Here is a 16,116-nt window from a genome sequence, read left to right as displayed (position 1 = left end):
GTCCTTGTTTAAGCAAACGTAGTCTTGTCCTTAAGGCAGATGATAATTGGGATGACATTGTCTGTGAAACTACACATACTTCATGTAATTTTCTTCTGTAAACTGTTGTCTGATAAGAATGTGCAGGATGTAACCATATAAGGAACAATGTATAACAATGTATAACTAGGAATTAGAGGTGTATAAATATGTCTGTTCATGAGCCCTTCGGGGTTCAGACCTTTTGCTTCATTTAAGCCTTCTGAACCTGTGCAATAAACCTTTCCTTTCCTGAAAAGCTGGCGTGAGTTTCTTCTTTCTACAACATGAATTGTGATTGCAATTGCAATCAGTGTTTGTAATTACAATATTATTTGCTCGATGATGTCACAATGTGCATATCATTGTTTTGAGAACAGTATGGCTCGTTATGGATGTTTATGGATATGTGTAGTCACTAATACTATTTTACAGTAGAATTCTTAGAATTATCCCTTTTGAGAATTCAGATTTGAGTTAAGCTCGTTATTGGGCAGAACAGCTAAGAGTCCTCCTTCCAAAGGAAGAGGAAGATCTTTAACAGCAAGCAGGCACTAGCTTATTAGCTGAATGAAGAAGGGCCTCCAGGCACGTGAATCAAGTCTTGTCAGGTAGAGGCTGTACTTATATTAGGGATTCTCCAGAAAGAACAAGCAAATGATCCTGATTGTTCTTCCCGTTCCCCTTTTTTTGGTGGAAAACAGCCCCTGCCTTCTAAGTATAATTGTTTTTACCGTTGAGATGAAGATTAGCGGAAGCAGGTTGAGGCTGCAGCCTGACTCGGTGATAACTTTTGATACTAAAACTGTCTCTCCTTCAATGTGCTGGAGTCGAGCTCAGCTTACATATCCACATAACTAAAACTCTGGACGGCCGCCAGATGGGAGAAATTAGCTAGGCAAAACTGTAACGCTCCTACTTCCAGCGGTCTCCGGATACCGGCGGCCTCGCGTAGCATCTCTGTATTTGCCAGGTGCTTCTTCCAACCGAGCGACAAGAGCTCAACTCTTCAGTCCAGCAACGCACCAGAAGCCGTTGCTTTATCCCGGCCTTTTCCCACCTTCCTCGCCTGGCCTACTTTCCTTCTCAGATTCCAAGTAGGGCGACGCTGCTTAGCTCGTCACGCCTTCCGAGGCGGCTCCGGCTTTCCTCCCTCTCGGCCCACCGGCTCGTCAAACGCCCGGCCTGCCGCCGGGAAAAGCCGCGGCGACCCACCTAGCGCCAGCTTTCTGGCTCCGCCCCGCCCTCCTTCCTCGGTAGGCCCCGCCCCCGGTGGCGCGCATGCTCCGTGGCCGGGAGAGCCGAAGGTAACCCGGCGGCGTCCGGTCTCGCCCCGCCTGGCCCAAACCTCGCCCGGCGCCATGGTGCTGGATAGCTTGGCCCGCATCGTCAAAGTGCAGCTGCCTGCTTACCTCAAGCGCCTGCCGCTGCCGGAGAGCGTCGGCGGCTTCCTGAGACTCACAGGTTAGAGGGCAGCGCAGGGCTGTTCGGGAAAGGGAAAAGGGGGGCACGGCGTGTACACTTGCGTGTCCGTGGGAAAGCTGTGGCTTTCTGGCCGCCGAGAGGCGAGAAACGCCGCTTTGGACTAGCCTGACGTATCATGGAACGTCCCCATTTCTTGCACACCCAGCCTTGGCTCTCCGCTTCGCTTAAGAACGGACACCTGCATAAAGTCAGCTCGGAGATAAACTCCGATGGATTCAACGGGAGGAAGTCGGGCAGCCTCCTCCGGTGCATTCTGTGGATTGACCTCAGTGCCCAGTTTTCCGCCACGTGATGCTCCCTCCCAAAGGGCCACACAGCAATCAATCAGAATAGACTTGGAAGACTTTAATGGTCTTCTATCTAATCCAACCCCTTGCAAAGCAGGAGACCCTGTACCATTCCAGACAAAGTGACCATCCAGTCTCTTCTTAAAAGTCTCAGTGACGAAAGGCCCACAACTTTTGAAGGCAAGCTGTTCCACTGGTTAATTGTACTCACTGCTAGGATGTTTCTCCTTATTTTTCCAGGGTGCTTCTCCTCTTCATTAGTTTTCATCACTTATTTCTTGTCCTGCCCTCTGGTGCTTTGGAAAGTAAGTTGACCCTCTCCACTTTGGCAACCTCTCAAATACTGGAATACTGCTATCATATCCCCCCTAGTTCTTCTTTTCTCTAGACTAGCTAAACCCAATTTCTGCAACCATTCTTCATGTTTGGTCTGTAGACCTTTAATCATCTTAGTTGCTCTTCTTTGCAAAGTCTCAACATCTTTTTTGTAATGTGGTGACCAAAATTGGATGCCATATTCCAGGTGTGGTCTTACTAGGGCTTTATAAATGGTACTAATACTTCACATGATGTTGATTCTATGCCTATGTTTCTACAGCCAAAGATTGTATTAGTTTTTTTGGCTGCTGCTACACACTCCTGGCTCATATTTAAGTGATCGTCCTCTCAGTTACTGTTTTTTGAGCCATGTTTCACCTAATCAGTACTTGGACATTTGGTTTCTCCTGCCTAAGTGTCAAACCTTGCTTTTCTCCACATTAAATTTAATTTTGCTAGATAGGGCCCATTGTTCAAGTCTGTCAAGATCTTTTTAGATCCTGAGCTTGTTTTCTGGGGTATTGGCTATTCCTACCAACTTAGCATCATCTACAACTTTGATGAGTTCTCCTTCTATTCCCTCATCTAAATAGTTTGATTGATTGCGATTTTACAGTTTTAAGAGTGTATCTAAATTGTTTTGATGTTTTATTCAAGCCACTCAGGGAATTGTATGTAGTGGGACAGAAATGTATGTAAGTAGTGATGATTGATAACATTACATAATATATTTTGCAAGGATGTATTTTAGTAAATTTATATGGCCACCCATCTTCCATGTAGTGATTCTGGGTAGCATGCAGCCATTAAATAAAAATATATAAAAATTAACACAGGCATCCAGTAGAGAATAGATTAAACACAATGCCAGAACCATTTTAAGATATTCTGGGTCCCTTAAGACACCCACCCACAAGTCAGATCGTGACAAACTTATGGAACATTAGGACTGATGGAACTAGCCTCCCTCTGGAAGGAGATTGTTTCACAAGCAGGGCATCAGGGCAGAGAAGGCCAGCCAAGTCAAGCAGACAATGCATGCTCTTTCTGTCAGCTGTAATGGGGGACAGGCAGTTGCAACTGTGGACGGGTGGTCCTTCAGGCAACCCAGTGCCATGCCATGAAGTATAGCAACATTCTTCAATGGAGACAAGTTATTTTTTCTATATTAAATCCTTTTATTCCTACAGTGGTATGGTTAAATGAATCGGTTACTATGCCTTTATGAACTTTTTCCGTGCATATTTCTGTCCTATTTTTAAATTTCTCATATTTCTAATCATTCATCACTGAAGAGTGATGAATGATGATAAAAGAGTATTTGTAGCTAGCTCAGAGTTGAACTGTGGGATCCTTGGTGCTCTCTGAGGTTGGTAGTTTTCTTGCAGGCATTTGACTACCAAACTAGGTAACATCATCACTGCACTTCAGTCTACCTCAATCATAGCATGGATGGAATATTCATGTTGGAGACAAGATCAATATCAATCTTGGGACAGTAATTGGGGAGGAAAGGTATGTGAACTTATTCTTCATAAAGTAAGCCAAACTCTTGTTCTTTTTCTAATGTTAATTGAGGAAGGATCACTTTTCTTTCATGCCTGAGCATGATCATTTTTCCTGATTCTGCATGAGACATGGATACTTTTGAGTAAATGTATCTGCCAAATGGCATGTTAATCGTGCTTTCCCTCTCTTAAAACTATTGGTTAGATGTACATAACATACCAAAGTAAGCCTACCAAAGATCTAATAGCTGCATATACAAAACATAAGGTTGAATACTTCTAACCTTGTTAATTTGTGAGAAGATAATTTGGTTTATTGTGTGAATTCAGTTGACTTGATTGTGCAAACTCAAAAAATGAGTTAATTGTCAGCAGATTAAGTTTGATTTTGAAAGTCTACCCAGAGTTACTTTTCTAAATAAATATGATATATCTTGTTTCGAGCTATGAACTGTTCCTAGGCTGAGCTGCCTAATTAATTCAGAGGTTTGGAGAGATAAGTAAGCTTCATCTCAAATGAATGCATTGGCTCTCTAGACCTACATAGCTACAAGATTAAAAACCAGTTAGAAGTGAAAGGCACAGCTGAAAGGCCACTATAGGGTAGAGCAGGGGTCCCCAACCCCAGTCCATGGACCAGTACTTGTCCACAGCACGCCAATAACTGATCCACACAAACAAGGAAAGCCCCATCCACAGGATGAAGGCAGCACACAAAAACACACCCCCTCCGGTCCGAAGAAAAATCTCTCTCCATGTAACTGGTCCCTGGTGCCCAAAAGGTTGGGGGCCTCTAGGGTAGAAAATAAAATGCTTTAAGAGGAAAGGAATCTTGTTCAGTCTGCCTTTTTTGATTGAATGCAGAGCAGCTTTGGGAATTTTATCTATCAGTTTGTGAAGAAGAAAAGACTTTCCTGTAGCAATTTCACATGGAAGGTCACCTTCAAGTCCATAATTTTATTGCCTTGCCTCTTCCTGTTCCATTCATGTGTGCTCTTGCATCAGGCTAGATATCTGTTGTTAGCACAGTTACAGTAGATAGAGAAGCCCATCTGTGCCTGACATGCTGCTTCCAGAATATGGTGTTTTCTTACATTAGCTTAGCAAATTGGTCATGAGGTAAAATGATGATTCCATGGAACGATGTTTCTCAAAAAGTACTGTGCAGTTATTTTGCATAACAGATTTTTTGGTAACAATAGAAAAAATTCAAGACACAGTTAGAAGGGTACTACATATAAAAGATTTTCCTGTAAACTCTAATATACTCAGCTCCAGGAGTGCCAGAGGAAGATCCACACATTCTAGAGGCAGATGGATCAGTGTTTCTGCTCTCACTTCACTTTGTATATTCATATTAGATGTGGTTTCATAAAATTGGTTTTTGCTTCTGTTTTCAAGGACATTCATCTACATTTTCCTTCAAGCTGTGTATTCTACCTGAGTTTGGATTTATTGTTCTGATGAAGACATAATAAATATGAATAAACACACAGTAAATAAACATACAGAATCAAAAAATGTGGTTTATTTAGCCATTGGTTTGTGGAATATTTATTTATCACATTTATTATTTTTACAAATAAGCGGCTGTTGGGTTCACAACCACTGCTAATTCAGAATTAAATCAAATTATGGCATAGCTTGTTGTGTGAACCTGGTCCCTAAGATTTGTAAGCCATATTTCATGTCATTTGCACATGCAAACTAAGTGTGATGTATTCAACAATTAACATAATGTGAATTCAGTTATTTTTAAGTATGCTTAAGGTCATGAAATTGGATTCATACAACATCCTGCATAAAACTAATGAACAATTTGATGAATTAACACAATGGCCTGGCTAACCCAATATCGTAATAAGACTTCCCACAATATGCTGTACCTGAAACTAGTCAAAAACCTAATCCGAGGTGCTGTATGAATTGAGTAAAATACACAACAGAAATGATTTTCTTATTGAACATTTACAAAAAATATTTAGTGACCCTGGCACTTATAGTACATAATTAGTAACCCATCCTACCCAATCTGGTTTTATAAAAGTTCACCAAGTATTTGATAATGATTATCTCCATTGAGAGCCAGTTTGGTCTATTGGTTAAGTTAGTAGGCTGGAAACCAGGAGTTCTAATCCCACTTTATGCATGAAAACTGACTGACTTTGAACCTGTCACTGTTTCTCAGTCCATACCACCTAGTAGGGTGGTTGTGTGGAAAAAACAGGATGAGGAAAGAGAATTAGATATGTTTTACCACCTTGAATTGTTTATAAAAATAATAAAAGTGGGATTATTATTTTTTTAAAAAAAATTCTGATTGGAAAAAAAATTAAAATCAGAATTTGTGGCTTTGTTGGATTTGGAAAAGACTTTTGAATTGTCACCTAAATAACAATTTCATTTCATTCCTTTTTATTAATTGGATCAATATGGGATGTTCTGTGTCCTTTGCTGGGCAAATGGAATTATCTTTTCTTTTGTCTTGTCAGAAATCTTGTAGAGATCAGCAATAATGTCATTTCTTTTCTTATTTTTCATTTAATAATGGAACCATCACCTCTTTTATTAAGCAAATACAGATTTCAAGTACGAGCTGAACACAAACTGTTATATATGGATTGTAATTAGTTCTGTACCAACATTGATATTTTGTAGCAGTTTTGTAATTTATCAAGTAATTAGTCTTATATACCTTTAATGTGGTCTAATATTTCTGTGCAAACTAGGATTTTAGTTTTTGCATTTTTATCTCTCTCCCTCCCTCTCAGCAACCCCTAGAATTTCTTCATTTAAATTTCCCTATCATATCATTATGAGGGTTTCAATTTTCTTGACTTCAGCTTTGTCATTGGGCTTGTAGTTTTACATTAATTTCTCTACAAGCCGTGCCTGGAGGCTTTGGGATGAGTCTGGAAAATCACTCTCTGATGGAGAAAGACCACTCGCTCCTCCAGAAGAGTAAAGCAGATCAGACTGCTGAGATACTGAAGAAAATCAGTTGGATGTTTGCAGTAAACCTGGAGGCTCTGCTATTTTCAGAAAGCTATGCTGCTCAGTATGCCCTCCAGCTAGCTCAGCTGTCAAAGGAGCGTAGAGAACTCGACCAAGCACTCGCTCTAAAGAAGGTCCCCACTCAGAAACTGGCTCAGACTGACCATCAGTCACAGGAGGAAGACATTTTGAAAGACATTTGCGTTTCTCCAAATCAGCCTGTTCAAGTTGATAAAAGCACCCAGGAGGAAGAGCCCAGAATGGATGCTACATCTTCAAGACAGTACCTTCAGGCTGAGAAAACTCACCAAGTCAGATTTCTCAAGTGATTATTGCATGGCATTTCTCCAAAATTACACATTCGGGCTGGATAAAAGCACCCAGGTGACCCAAAGAGACACCTTCTTTGAGCCTCCTGCAGTCAAACAGAAAAGAAAGGTCCCTTAAGGAAGAATGGAGCCGGATGCTTTGGAAGCTTCCCAGAACAGCGCCTCATCTCATTCCTGCTGCTTGCAGACACAGTGCTGCTGCACACAATGAAGTAACGTCAAACAAGTGTCTTGTACTAATTCTTATACTTATTCTTTATAATAAAAGGTAAAGGTAAAGGTTCCCCCGCACATGCGTGCTAGTCGTTTCCGACTCTAGGGGCCGGTGCTCATCTCCATTTCAAAGCCGAAGAGCCAGCGCTTGTCCGAGGACGTCTTCCGTGGTCATGTGGCCGGCATGACTAAACGCCAAAGGCGCACGGAACACTGTTACCTTCCCACCGTAGTGGTCCCTATTTTTCTACTTGCATTTTTACGTGCTTTCGAACTGCTAGGTTGGCAGAAGCTGGGACGAGTAACAGGCGCTCACTCTGTTACGCGGCACTCGGGATTCGACCCGCCAAACTGCCGACCTTCTGATCGACAAGCTCAGCGTCCTAACCCACTGAGCCACCGCGTCCCTTCTTTATAATAAAGTGTTACTTAAATTGGTGGTATCGTTCTGCAATTTGTATCGGTTCTCTGCAGAGGATATGTGACTGCTTGGCAGAGGGAAATATCTGTCTCCATTCAAGATGCTGTATTAGCAAAACAGTTTGCACATTACAAAATTATGGGACTGAAAGTGTGCTTTCTGGCTCAAAATTGAACAAGATTAATCTGTTTCACACATTTTTTTTCCTCCTAACCATTCCCCACCCTTTGGCAAGCTAGTCCTGGCACTGGGATAATTAACAAGAAGGGAATTAATGTTTGTATATGAAATGCGTTGCTGCAGAATATTGTTTTAGAGTATGCTTGTGGCATGTGCTTAGTTTCAGAATGGCTCCGGTTATTGCCTTTCCTGGGTGTCCTTGCTCTGCTCGGATATGTTGCTATTCGCCCATTCCTTTCCAAGAAGAAACAGCAGAAGGACCGCTTGATCAATCTCAAGATCCAGAAGGAGAATCCCAAAGTAGTAAATGAAATCCACATTGAGGATCTATGTCACACAAAGGCAGCGTACTGCAGATGCTGGCGCTCTAAAACAGTGAGTTATTTTATTGAATTTGCTATACACTTTTTACTTAAGGTCGTTCTTGTCACTTATGATACAGAGTTGCTCGCTTCTTTTGAAAGGCATGATTGTACACTTCGGGGTAGAATGTTCCTGCAGACTGTTTATCACTAGTGAAGAATTAATACTTTTTTCCCCCACTTTTGCCAGAACTAGTTTTGATTGCATACTAGTAAATACCTCCATTTTAAAATCTATTCTGAAGCTGGAAAAACATTTTTGTCCATAGTCCTTTAGGATCATTGGGAAAGGTGATGCCTGAGAGCTTTATACGTGCTTTTGTGCGCCAGCATGGTCCTGGTACATTGCCAAGCTACCAGGCCATATATGTTCACTATGATTTATAACTCAAATAATTTAAACTTTTTGCTTTCATTTAGCGTCCAACATGTTGTTGAACTGCAAGGGTGAATTTGCTGGAGAAGAATAACAGCTGTGATATAGATGTGATTTGTCCATTTTATTTAACTAGCTAAGAATGGCATGCCATTCCATGATTAGGACAAGTGTTATAAATCATGACATATGATGCCATCTGATCATAAACCATAGCTGAATTTGGATAAAGAGCCAAATAATATTATGATCTTGTTACTTATGATTTGATGTGTCCAAATTGGCAATTATAACTCAATTATTTTAGCAGGTAGATTACATTAAGCAGAATTCTCTACATATGGATATAACATTTAATGTAATTTATTGCCAGAACAGGAGTTGTAATCAAGAAGATGAAGATAAAAGCAATGAACAGCCAATACCAATTGAATTCTCAAAATAATCTAAAGTAGTTTATTAATGTAGATATTTTAAATCAAACCTATTATGATTTCTAAACTACACTTTATACCTTAACACGTGCAAGCCAAGCCAATTGTTGAGGTTAAATGAAATTTTGGAGAGAATATTTTTGTAGCTGTTCCATTTCTAAACACTGCTCACTCCAGTTTTAAGCCATTGTTTTAAAGAATACATATCAGATGCTCAACAGCTCTTAGTATTGGTGATGAATAAACATAGTCCATAATTTAAAGCACCAAGAGTGACATTTAGATTTCAGTTTACATTTTGGATAGCCATTGTGTCCTTCTGACATTACCCAAGCTATCCTACCAATCACATCTGGTTATGTATTGTGCTTAATAATGTATTTAAGGGTAACACATCCCTTAATCTTAATTAGTCCTAAAACCACTAACATTCCAGTCTCCTACTTTTTGTTTCTTGTTTTTGTTTCAGTTCCCTGTCTGTGATGGCTCTCACAACAAACACAACGAATCAACAGGAGATAATGTGGGCCCTTTAATACTCAGGAAAAAAGAAGTGTAGCAAACTTGTGAATATGCTGTGACTGAAGGGAAGTCCGTGTGTGTGTGTGTGTATGTGTGTGTGTGTGTGTGTGTGTGTGTGTGTGTAGGGCTTTCAGTCTTATAATAATCACAGGGTTATATTTTAGCATATGTTTAGATTATCTTACATTTATACTGTGTGTTAGATGTTAGGTAATTTGTTGTATATTTTTATATAACAAAAATATAATATATGTATTCTTTGTAATCATAGCAGAATTATTTTCCCAGAGCTGCTGTGTTTGTAACAAAAATGAGAGAGAGATACTTCTAGTCTAAATACAGGTATCTGCACTACAGATGTAAAGCCAGCTGTACTGCCAGATTGCTACTAAACTGTATTTTTATATATATATAAAAAAATCTTGGTCCATTTTGAATACATAGCAGAAAAAAGAGTCATGAGTGTTAACAAGATTGATACCGTATGGTACACACCTTTTACACAGTCTAGTTGTTCTGCTCCGGATACCACGAAGCCTCCTCCCAGAAGTTAACAAAGACAACTGGTCATGGAGAGGAGGTGTAGCGTCCCTGACAATACTACAGACTCTGGTCAAGCAGCGCTTATATGTCATGTCATGGATAGAAGGAAGTGAACTTCCAGTAATCCTTTCTGCTGTACTCACTACACTCTGCACAGCCTTCCTACCGAAACAGTAATAATACAGCTAGTCTTTGACTTATGACCACAATTGAGCCCAAAATTTCTGTTGCTAAGTAAGACATTTGTTAAGAGTATTGCCCCATTTTACGACTTTTTTTTGCTACAGTTAAGTGAATCATTGCTTATGTTACTAACCAGGTTGTTAAGTGAATCTGACTTCCCCATTGACTTTACATGTCAGAAGGTCTCAAACATTGATCACATGACCCCGGGACACAGCAATTGTTAATAAATCTGAATCAATTGCCAAGTTCCATTTTGACACATGATCATGGAGATGCTGCAACGGTTGCAAATGTGAAAAACCATAAATCGCTTTTTTCGGTGCTGTTGTAACTTTGAATGGTCACTAAATGCACTGTTGTAAGTTGAGGACTACCTGTACTTCCAAACCAGAGTAATACAATATGGCAGGATGCTTTCAATCATCCCTCTACAGAAAGTAGTAAGGATAGAGGAAAGAAGAGAAAGCTATTGTCAAGTTGTACAGGCCACATTTTTCTAGCTTTTTATCTTTTTAAACTGGTGCTGTATCTAAGACAACAGAACCAATTGCAGCCTGCACAGTTTTTTTTAAAAAAAACCAATTTCATATATCACACTAAATCATGGTTTCTCTAGCCATGATTGACTGAATAAAGCACAATTGCCAGGATTCAGATATCACATTATGCCATAAAGAGGAATCACAATATTTGAATCCACCTATTGTGCTAACAAAAACCTAGACAAAATAGATCAGCAATTAGTAAAGCAGATTTCTCCGATGCACCTTAAGTTTATGGGAGAACCTTCCTTTTTTCCCCCTTCTATCTGCAGCCAGCCACATCCCTCAAAGTTCTCCTATATGGGGACACACCTGAATTCATGTTTTCTCAGCTTAGATTATTCTCAGTCTTATTGCTCGTAATTTTTCCTCTATGTCAGACATGTCAAACTTGCGACATCATCGGGACAATTTTGCCATTGCCGGCAATGGGGTGTGCGCAGCTTCCGGATGATGCGTCTGACCCGTGGGCCGGCAGTTTGACACCCCTGCTCTATATTGTTCTAACACAGCCTTTCACAATTGCAGTATCCCTTTGTGTCTGCTTTGACTTCCATAATCCTCATAGCAGCATGGCCATTTTTGAGAATTTTAGGAATTAAAACTCCACACATCATGATGTCATCCACATTGGAAAATATTGTTTCGGAGTATTCTCTACTCATCAACAGTACTTGGAAACATGTGCACGCACACACACGCACACGTTTAATCCTACTTGGGGAGTGGGGGGGTGTCTCAAAAAAACCCCTGATTGGCTACAGGAGCTTTGGGACTTCTTGGTTTTTAGTTCTCAGAAATGTTAAACTACTTATTCCAATTTAATGTGTATACAACCTCAGTTTTCACTAAAAAATGTCATAAAGCTGTTTATTGATCATAGTGAAAAAAGCTTTAATCATTTATTTCATAACCATATGTATTTTTATTTGTTCTTGTCTCTACCTATACCTAGGACTGAGGAGTGTAGTTTCTGTTATTGCTTTACAGTTCAAAAGATAGGCCACTTTCGTCCCATCAGTATTTCATGATAAATTAATTTCCTTGAAATTAAATTTTTAAACACGTTGTCCATTTCTTTTTCTAAGCAGTACTGTGGGTTAAATATACTTTGACTGATACATTAGAAGAAATAACTGTTGTCACAGGTGGTGTAAAACATGTAGCAAACAGTCTAGTTTTTCGAGAATGACGTGCCACAATAAAAAAGGCCGCCTTGATTTTAGCCTGCAGGTTTGGGTTGGTTGTACAAACATACTCTCCACGCTAGTGCAATAAATAATTTTTCCTTCCAATGAAAGCCGGCAACAAAAAGCCACATTTCAAAAACATAGTCACCAAACGAAGTCCTGTAATAGAGAAATACTTAATTGTTCCATCTGGAACAATTTTTTTTAAATGATGTATTTTATTTATAACCATGACCTCATAAACACTCATATACTACTACTAACTTTTGGCTTTCCGGATATTTTCTCATATCTATCTTGGAAAACTATTTCATATACCAAAAACTACATCAACAATAATATTTATATATTTCTCCATCTTGGGATCCTTAGTTGTCACTTAAAATATTTATAATGTAATACAAGGCTTTTCAACCAGTGGTACGGGTACCACCTGTGGTACATTGGCACCTGGCAGGTGGTACGCGACCATCCTAGAAAAGCAGGGGAGGGGAATGAGCTGAACCGGTGGCAGCACCGCACAAGCCCGAGCGAGAGATGGCTGGAGCTGCAGGGCTCAGTGGAAGCGCAAGGATCAGCACCAGGCTCCAGCTGGAGCTCGGCGCTGATCCTGGCACTTCTGAACCCAGAAGAAGCGCCGGTCAGCTGGAATGTTCAAGCATCTCCAGGGTCTTGGGATTTACATTCAGATGCTTGGCAACTGATTCATATTTATGACGGTCACAGTGTCCCAAGGTCATGTGAAGTGACCAAAACCTGCTACAACCACCCAGGAGATGGGGGGGGGAATAAAAACCAACCCCCCCCAACCCACCCCATGCTGCCAATCCTCAACAGAAATGCTCACAACAATGAAAACCTTGGACAGGAGGAAGAGCACGGGTGGGCAGGTAAGCAGGTGTCTTGCTCAGCTGTGGCTTGGGGGGCACTTTTTTCAGTGCCATTGTAACTTCGAACAGTCACTAAGTAAGTCGAGGACTACCTATAGTTCATCACTTTTTTCCTTTTTTTTTGGTCATGTTTTTGACACCTTGCTAGGCGACTGGTGGTATTCTGATGTTGCCATATCCTAAAAGTAATACAATGGGTGAAAAGGTTGGAAAGCCCTGCTCTAACAAACCAGTAGACATGGCCAAAGCCAGATTAAGGAGTAAGGAGTCTTAGAACATTTACAAGATAAATTTTAACATCTAAATTATTAAAGGCGAACCATTTGGCACTATGTTATGTACTACATAGCAAATTTAATGTTATCAAATCAGATTTGTAAGTGGTACAATGGGTGAAAAGGTTGAAAAGCCCTGATGTAATATATATTATTACATTACATATAATCAAAACTGATTATTCATCTGAATGCAAGAATGTGCTTTCAACAGGGTTTTTAGTTGCATGACTGATAACTTTTTTAAAAAAATTCTTAAGTTTGCTGCATGGAGAAATATTAAGGATGTTCTGATTTGGAAAAGGCACTCAACTGCCAATTTATATACTGCTATAAACCATAGTGTTTATAGACAATTGTTAGAAATAAAAGGACCATTATGAAATGGAAGGATGTAATTTGTAACTAGGATAACATAATTTTCTATAAGATGGGAAATATGAAAATACTAAGAGGGTTGGTATAAGGGAAGCTTTTAGTTATCCAAATGTAATTAATTATGAGAAAAATGATAATTGATATTTTGAATATTGATGGGAAATTAAAATTGGGAAAAAACAGGATATGGATTGCAAATACATTTGAGATATGTTTTGGCTAGAAAAGATATTATAAAATGATATTATTGACATGTATAACATTAGAAACGTGATGAAGATGTTTATATTTAATTGTATAGGTATTAATAGCAGTAAGAATTATACTTGCATAGTGGGGAAGAAGAGAGGATCAGGGAAATACTGGATGGTGTAGCATTGGATCTTTTGAGTGAAAGTTAATATATACCACTGAATGATAAAGGAACCCACACACCGAGTTGTTTATTAAGAACCTATTATTGTAAAACTTGAAATTAATAAAATATTTACATAAAAAAAGGAATTTGCGTCCAGTGGAGCAGCTCTCTGTGTACATGGAAAGCAACAGAATATAATCATCATAATAAGATCAATAAGAAGGGGCAGAACATAAGGATAAATACTACAGCCATACTACACACATACAGTAGTCAGTAGTATTAGAATTGGGTGTTCAGGGCAATAGGAGAAAAAAAATGAACCGATGCTGTGTCTAGTTGTTTGTCCTAAAGCGACATCTCCAGGGAAGGAGTTTGTGTCCAGGATTTCAGGGCTTGGTAGTTAAAAGGCTACGGCCTCTGGGGCCAGGCCGACCAGCAGCTGCAATGGAGGCGGCCGAGAACCGAGACAAGCATGCGTGTGTCAGTCATATTATTGCTGAAAGCGAGCGAGCAAAAAAAAAAAAGGCGCGCGAGAGGGAGAGCGGTCCGGGATACTTTTTGATTGTTCCCCACATGAAACGAGTGGGGCCAGGATGGTAAGCTACCGTAACAGGCGGCTTTGTAATTTCAACGAAGGCAGATACGGCGGCCGGCAGCAGCCGAACGGACTCCGGGGAGGACGAATCGGCTCGGCAGCCTCCGCGATCCCCACTGAGCCCCAACGGTCCCGAAGGCCCGTTCCGACGGCTTCCACCCCCACCCCACAACCGGGCCCGACGGCGGCGAGCCGGGCGGCCGGCAATCCAACCTCCCGTCCGCCCGTAACGCTCCTACCGGGCCCAGCCGAACCGCCGCTGCCCAACGCCCTGGGCGAAGGCAGGCGGCAGCCTCCCCTCCCGGCTTCTTCCTCCGCACGGCGGCGGTTCGGCCAAGCCGGCAGGCCGAGGCCGCTTGGCGGGCCCCGCTCACCTTGTTGATGCGTTTCAGCGCCATCCTTCCTTCTGCGCGGGGGGAGCGTCGCGGTGAGGGCGGTGGTGGTGGGTGGCCGCCGCGGCCGGGGGGTCACTCGAACTGCGCCTCCTTCGCCTCCGCCTCGTCGGGCCTGTCTGCGCCGCCGCTGCCGCACTCCCTCCCTGCGGGTGGGGGATGGAGTCGCTCGCCGCCTGCGTTTTTCTCCTTCCTCCGGAAACAGCCGGGGGCGCCCGCCCGCACCGAACGCCAGCCGCGACGTCGACGGCGCCGCCTCTTTCGATCGGCGGATGTCTCCCGACGAGCCTCTCCGGCAAAAGGGCAACGACGGCTCCGCGGCTACCTCCTTCGGAGAGGAACGGGGAGGGGGGGGAGAGCGGTGAAGGAGGCTGAGGAGGCGGGCCTACAACGCCCGCACGTGTGATATCCCGCCCCTAAGTGCCTTCCGATTGGTGGAATCCAGCAACTCTCAACTGCCGCTGTAGGAAAGGAGACCGCGCGCTCATTCGGTGGAGTGAAAGGAGCTAGCTAAATTTGTGAGCGCGCGTTTCGTCATATTTGCTATATTTACTAAGGTTTGCGTCTTCTCTAAACCCTGTCGTTTGCTCGATGATGTCACAATGTGCATATCATTGTTTTGAGAACAGTATGGCTCGTTATGGATGTTTATGCATATGTGTAGCCACTAATACTATTTTACAGTAGGATTCTTAGAATTATCCCTTTTGAGAATTCAGATTTGAGTTAAGCTCGTTATTGGGCAAAACAGTTAAGAGTCCTCGTTCCAAAGGAAGAGGAAGATCTTTAACAGCAAACAGGCGCTAGCTTATTAGCTGAATGAAGAAGGGCCTCCAGGCACGTGAATCAAGTCTTGTCAGGTAGAGGCTGTACTTATATTAGGGACTCTCCAAGAAAGAACAAGCAAATGATCCTGATTGTTCTTCCCGTTCCCCTTTTTTTGGTGGAAAACAGTCCCTGCCTTCTAAGTATAATTGTTTTTACCGTTGAGATGAAGATTAGCGGAAGCAGGTTGAGGCTGCAGCCTGACTCGGTGATAACTTTTGATACTAAAACTGTCTCTCCTTCAATGTGCTGGAGTCGAGCTCAGCTTACATATCCACATAACTAAAACTCTGGACGACCGCCAGATGGGAGAAATTAGCTAGGCAGAACTGTAACGCTCCTACTTCCAGCGGTCTCCGGATACCGGCAGCCTCGCGTAGCATCTCTGTATTTGCCAGGTGCTTCTTCCAACCGAGCGACAAGAGCTCAACTCTTCAGTCCAGCAACGCACCAGAAGCCGTTGCTTTATCTCGGCCTTTTCCCAGCTTCCTC

The 16,116-nt window shown here is 41.8% G+C and overlaps 1 protein-coding gene and 1 long non-coding RNA gene across 2 annotated transcripts; one reads left to right on the top strand and one right to left on the bottom strand.

Moving 5' to 3' along the window:
- The first annotated feature begins 1,315 nt into the window (after positions 1-1,315).
- LOC308670684 (CDGSH iron-sulfur domain-containing protein 2) lies at positions 1,316-12,770 on the top strand. The gene is made up of 3 exons (XM_081332303.1): positions 1,316-1,482; positions 7,914-8,128; positions 9,395-12,770. Exons 1-3 carry the CDS (start codon positions 1,380-1,382, stop codon positions 9,482-9,484), a joined length of 408 nt encoding a protein of 135 aa, XP_081188429.1. The 5' UTR covers positions 1,316-1,379; the 3' UTR covers positions 9,485-12,770.
- A 1,120-nt stretch (positions 12,771-13,890) lies between these two features.
- On the bottom strand, positions 13,891-15,902 carry LOC308670686. The gene is made up of 2 exons (XR_014027056.1): positions 15,784-15,902; positions 13,891-15,127 (listed from the first exon to the last, which is right to left on the bottom strand). It is a non-coding gene; the product is annotated as an uncharacterized lncRNA (long non-coding RNA).
- Positions 15,903-16,116: the final 214 nt, after the last annotated feature.

The sequence above is a fragment of the Vipera berus genome (assembly GCF_964194415.1).
Source record: "Vipera berus genome assembly, chromosome: 7".
Taxonomy (NCBI): domain Eukaryota; kingdom Metazoa; phylum Chordata; class Lepidosauria; order Squamata; family Viperidae; genus Vipera; species Vipera berus.
The sequence above is the reverse complement of the archived record's forward strand: the minus strand, read 5'-3'. Positions and strand labels throughout refer to the sequence as shown.

Excerpts from the sequence above, each read along its gene's own strand:
- LOC308670684 (XM_081332303.1), top strand. The coding sequence starts at position 1,380 with ATGGTGCTGGATAGCTTGGCCCGCATCGTCAAAGTGCAGCTGCCTGCT. Across the intron at positions 1,483-7,913 it reads CGGCTTCCTGAGACTCACAG|TTTCAGAATGGCTCCGGTTA; the intron begins GTTAGAGGGCAG and ends GCATGTGCTTAG. Across the intron at positions 8,129-9,394 it reads GATGCTGGCGCTCTAAAACA|TTCCCTGTCTGTGATGGCTC; the intron begins GTGAGTTATTTT and ends TTTTTGTTTCAG.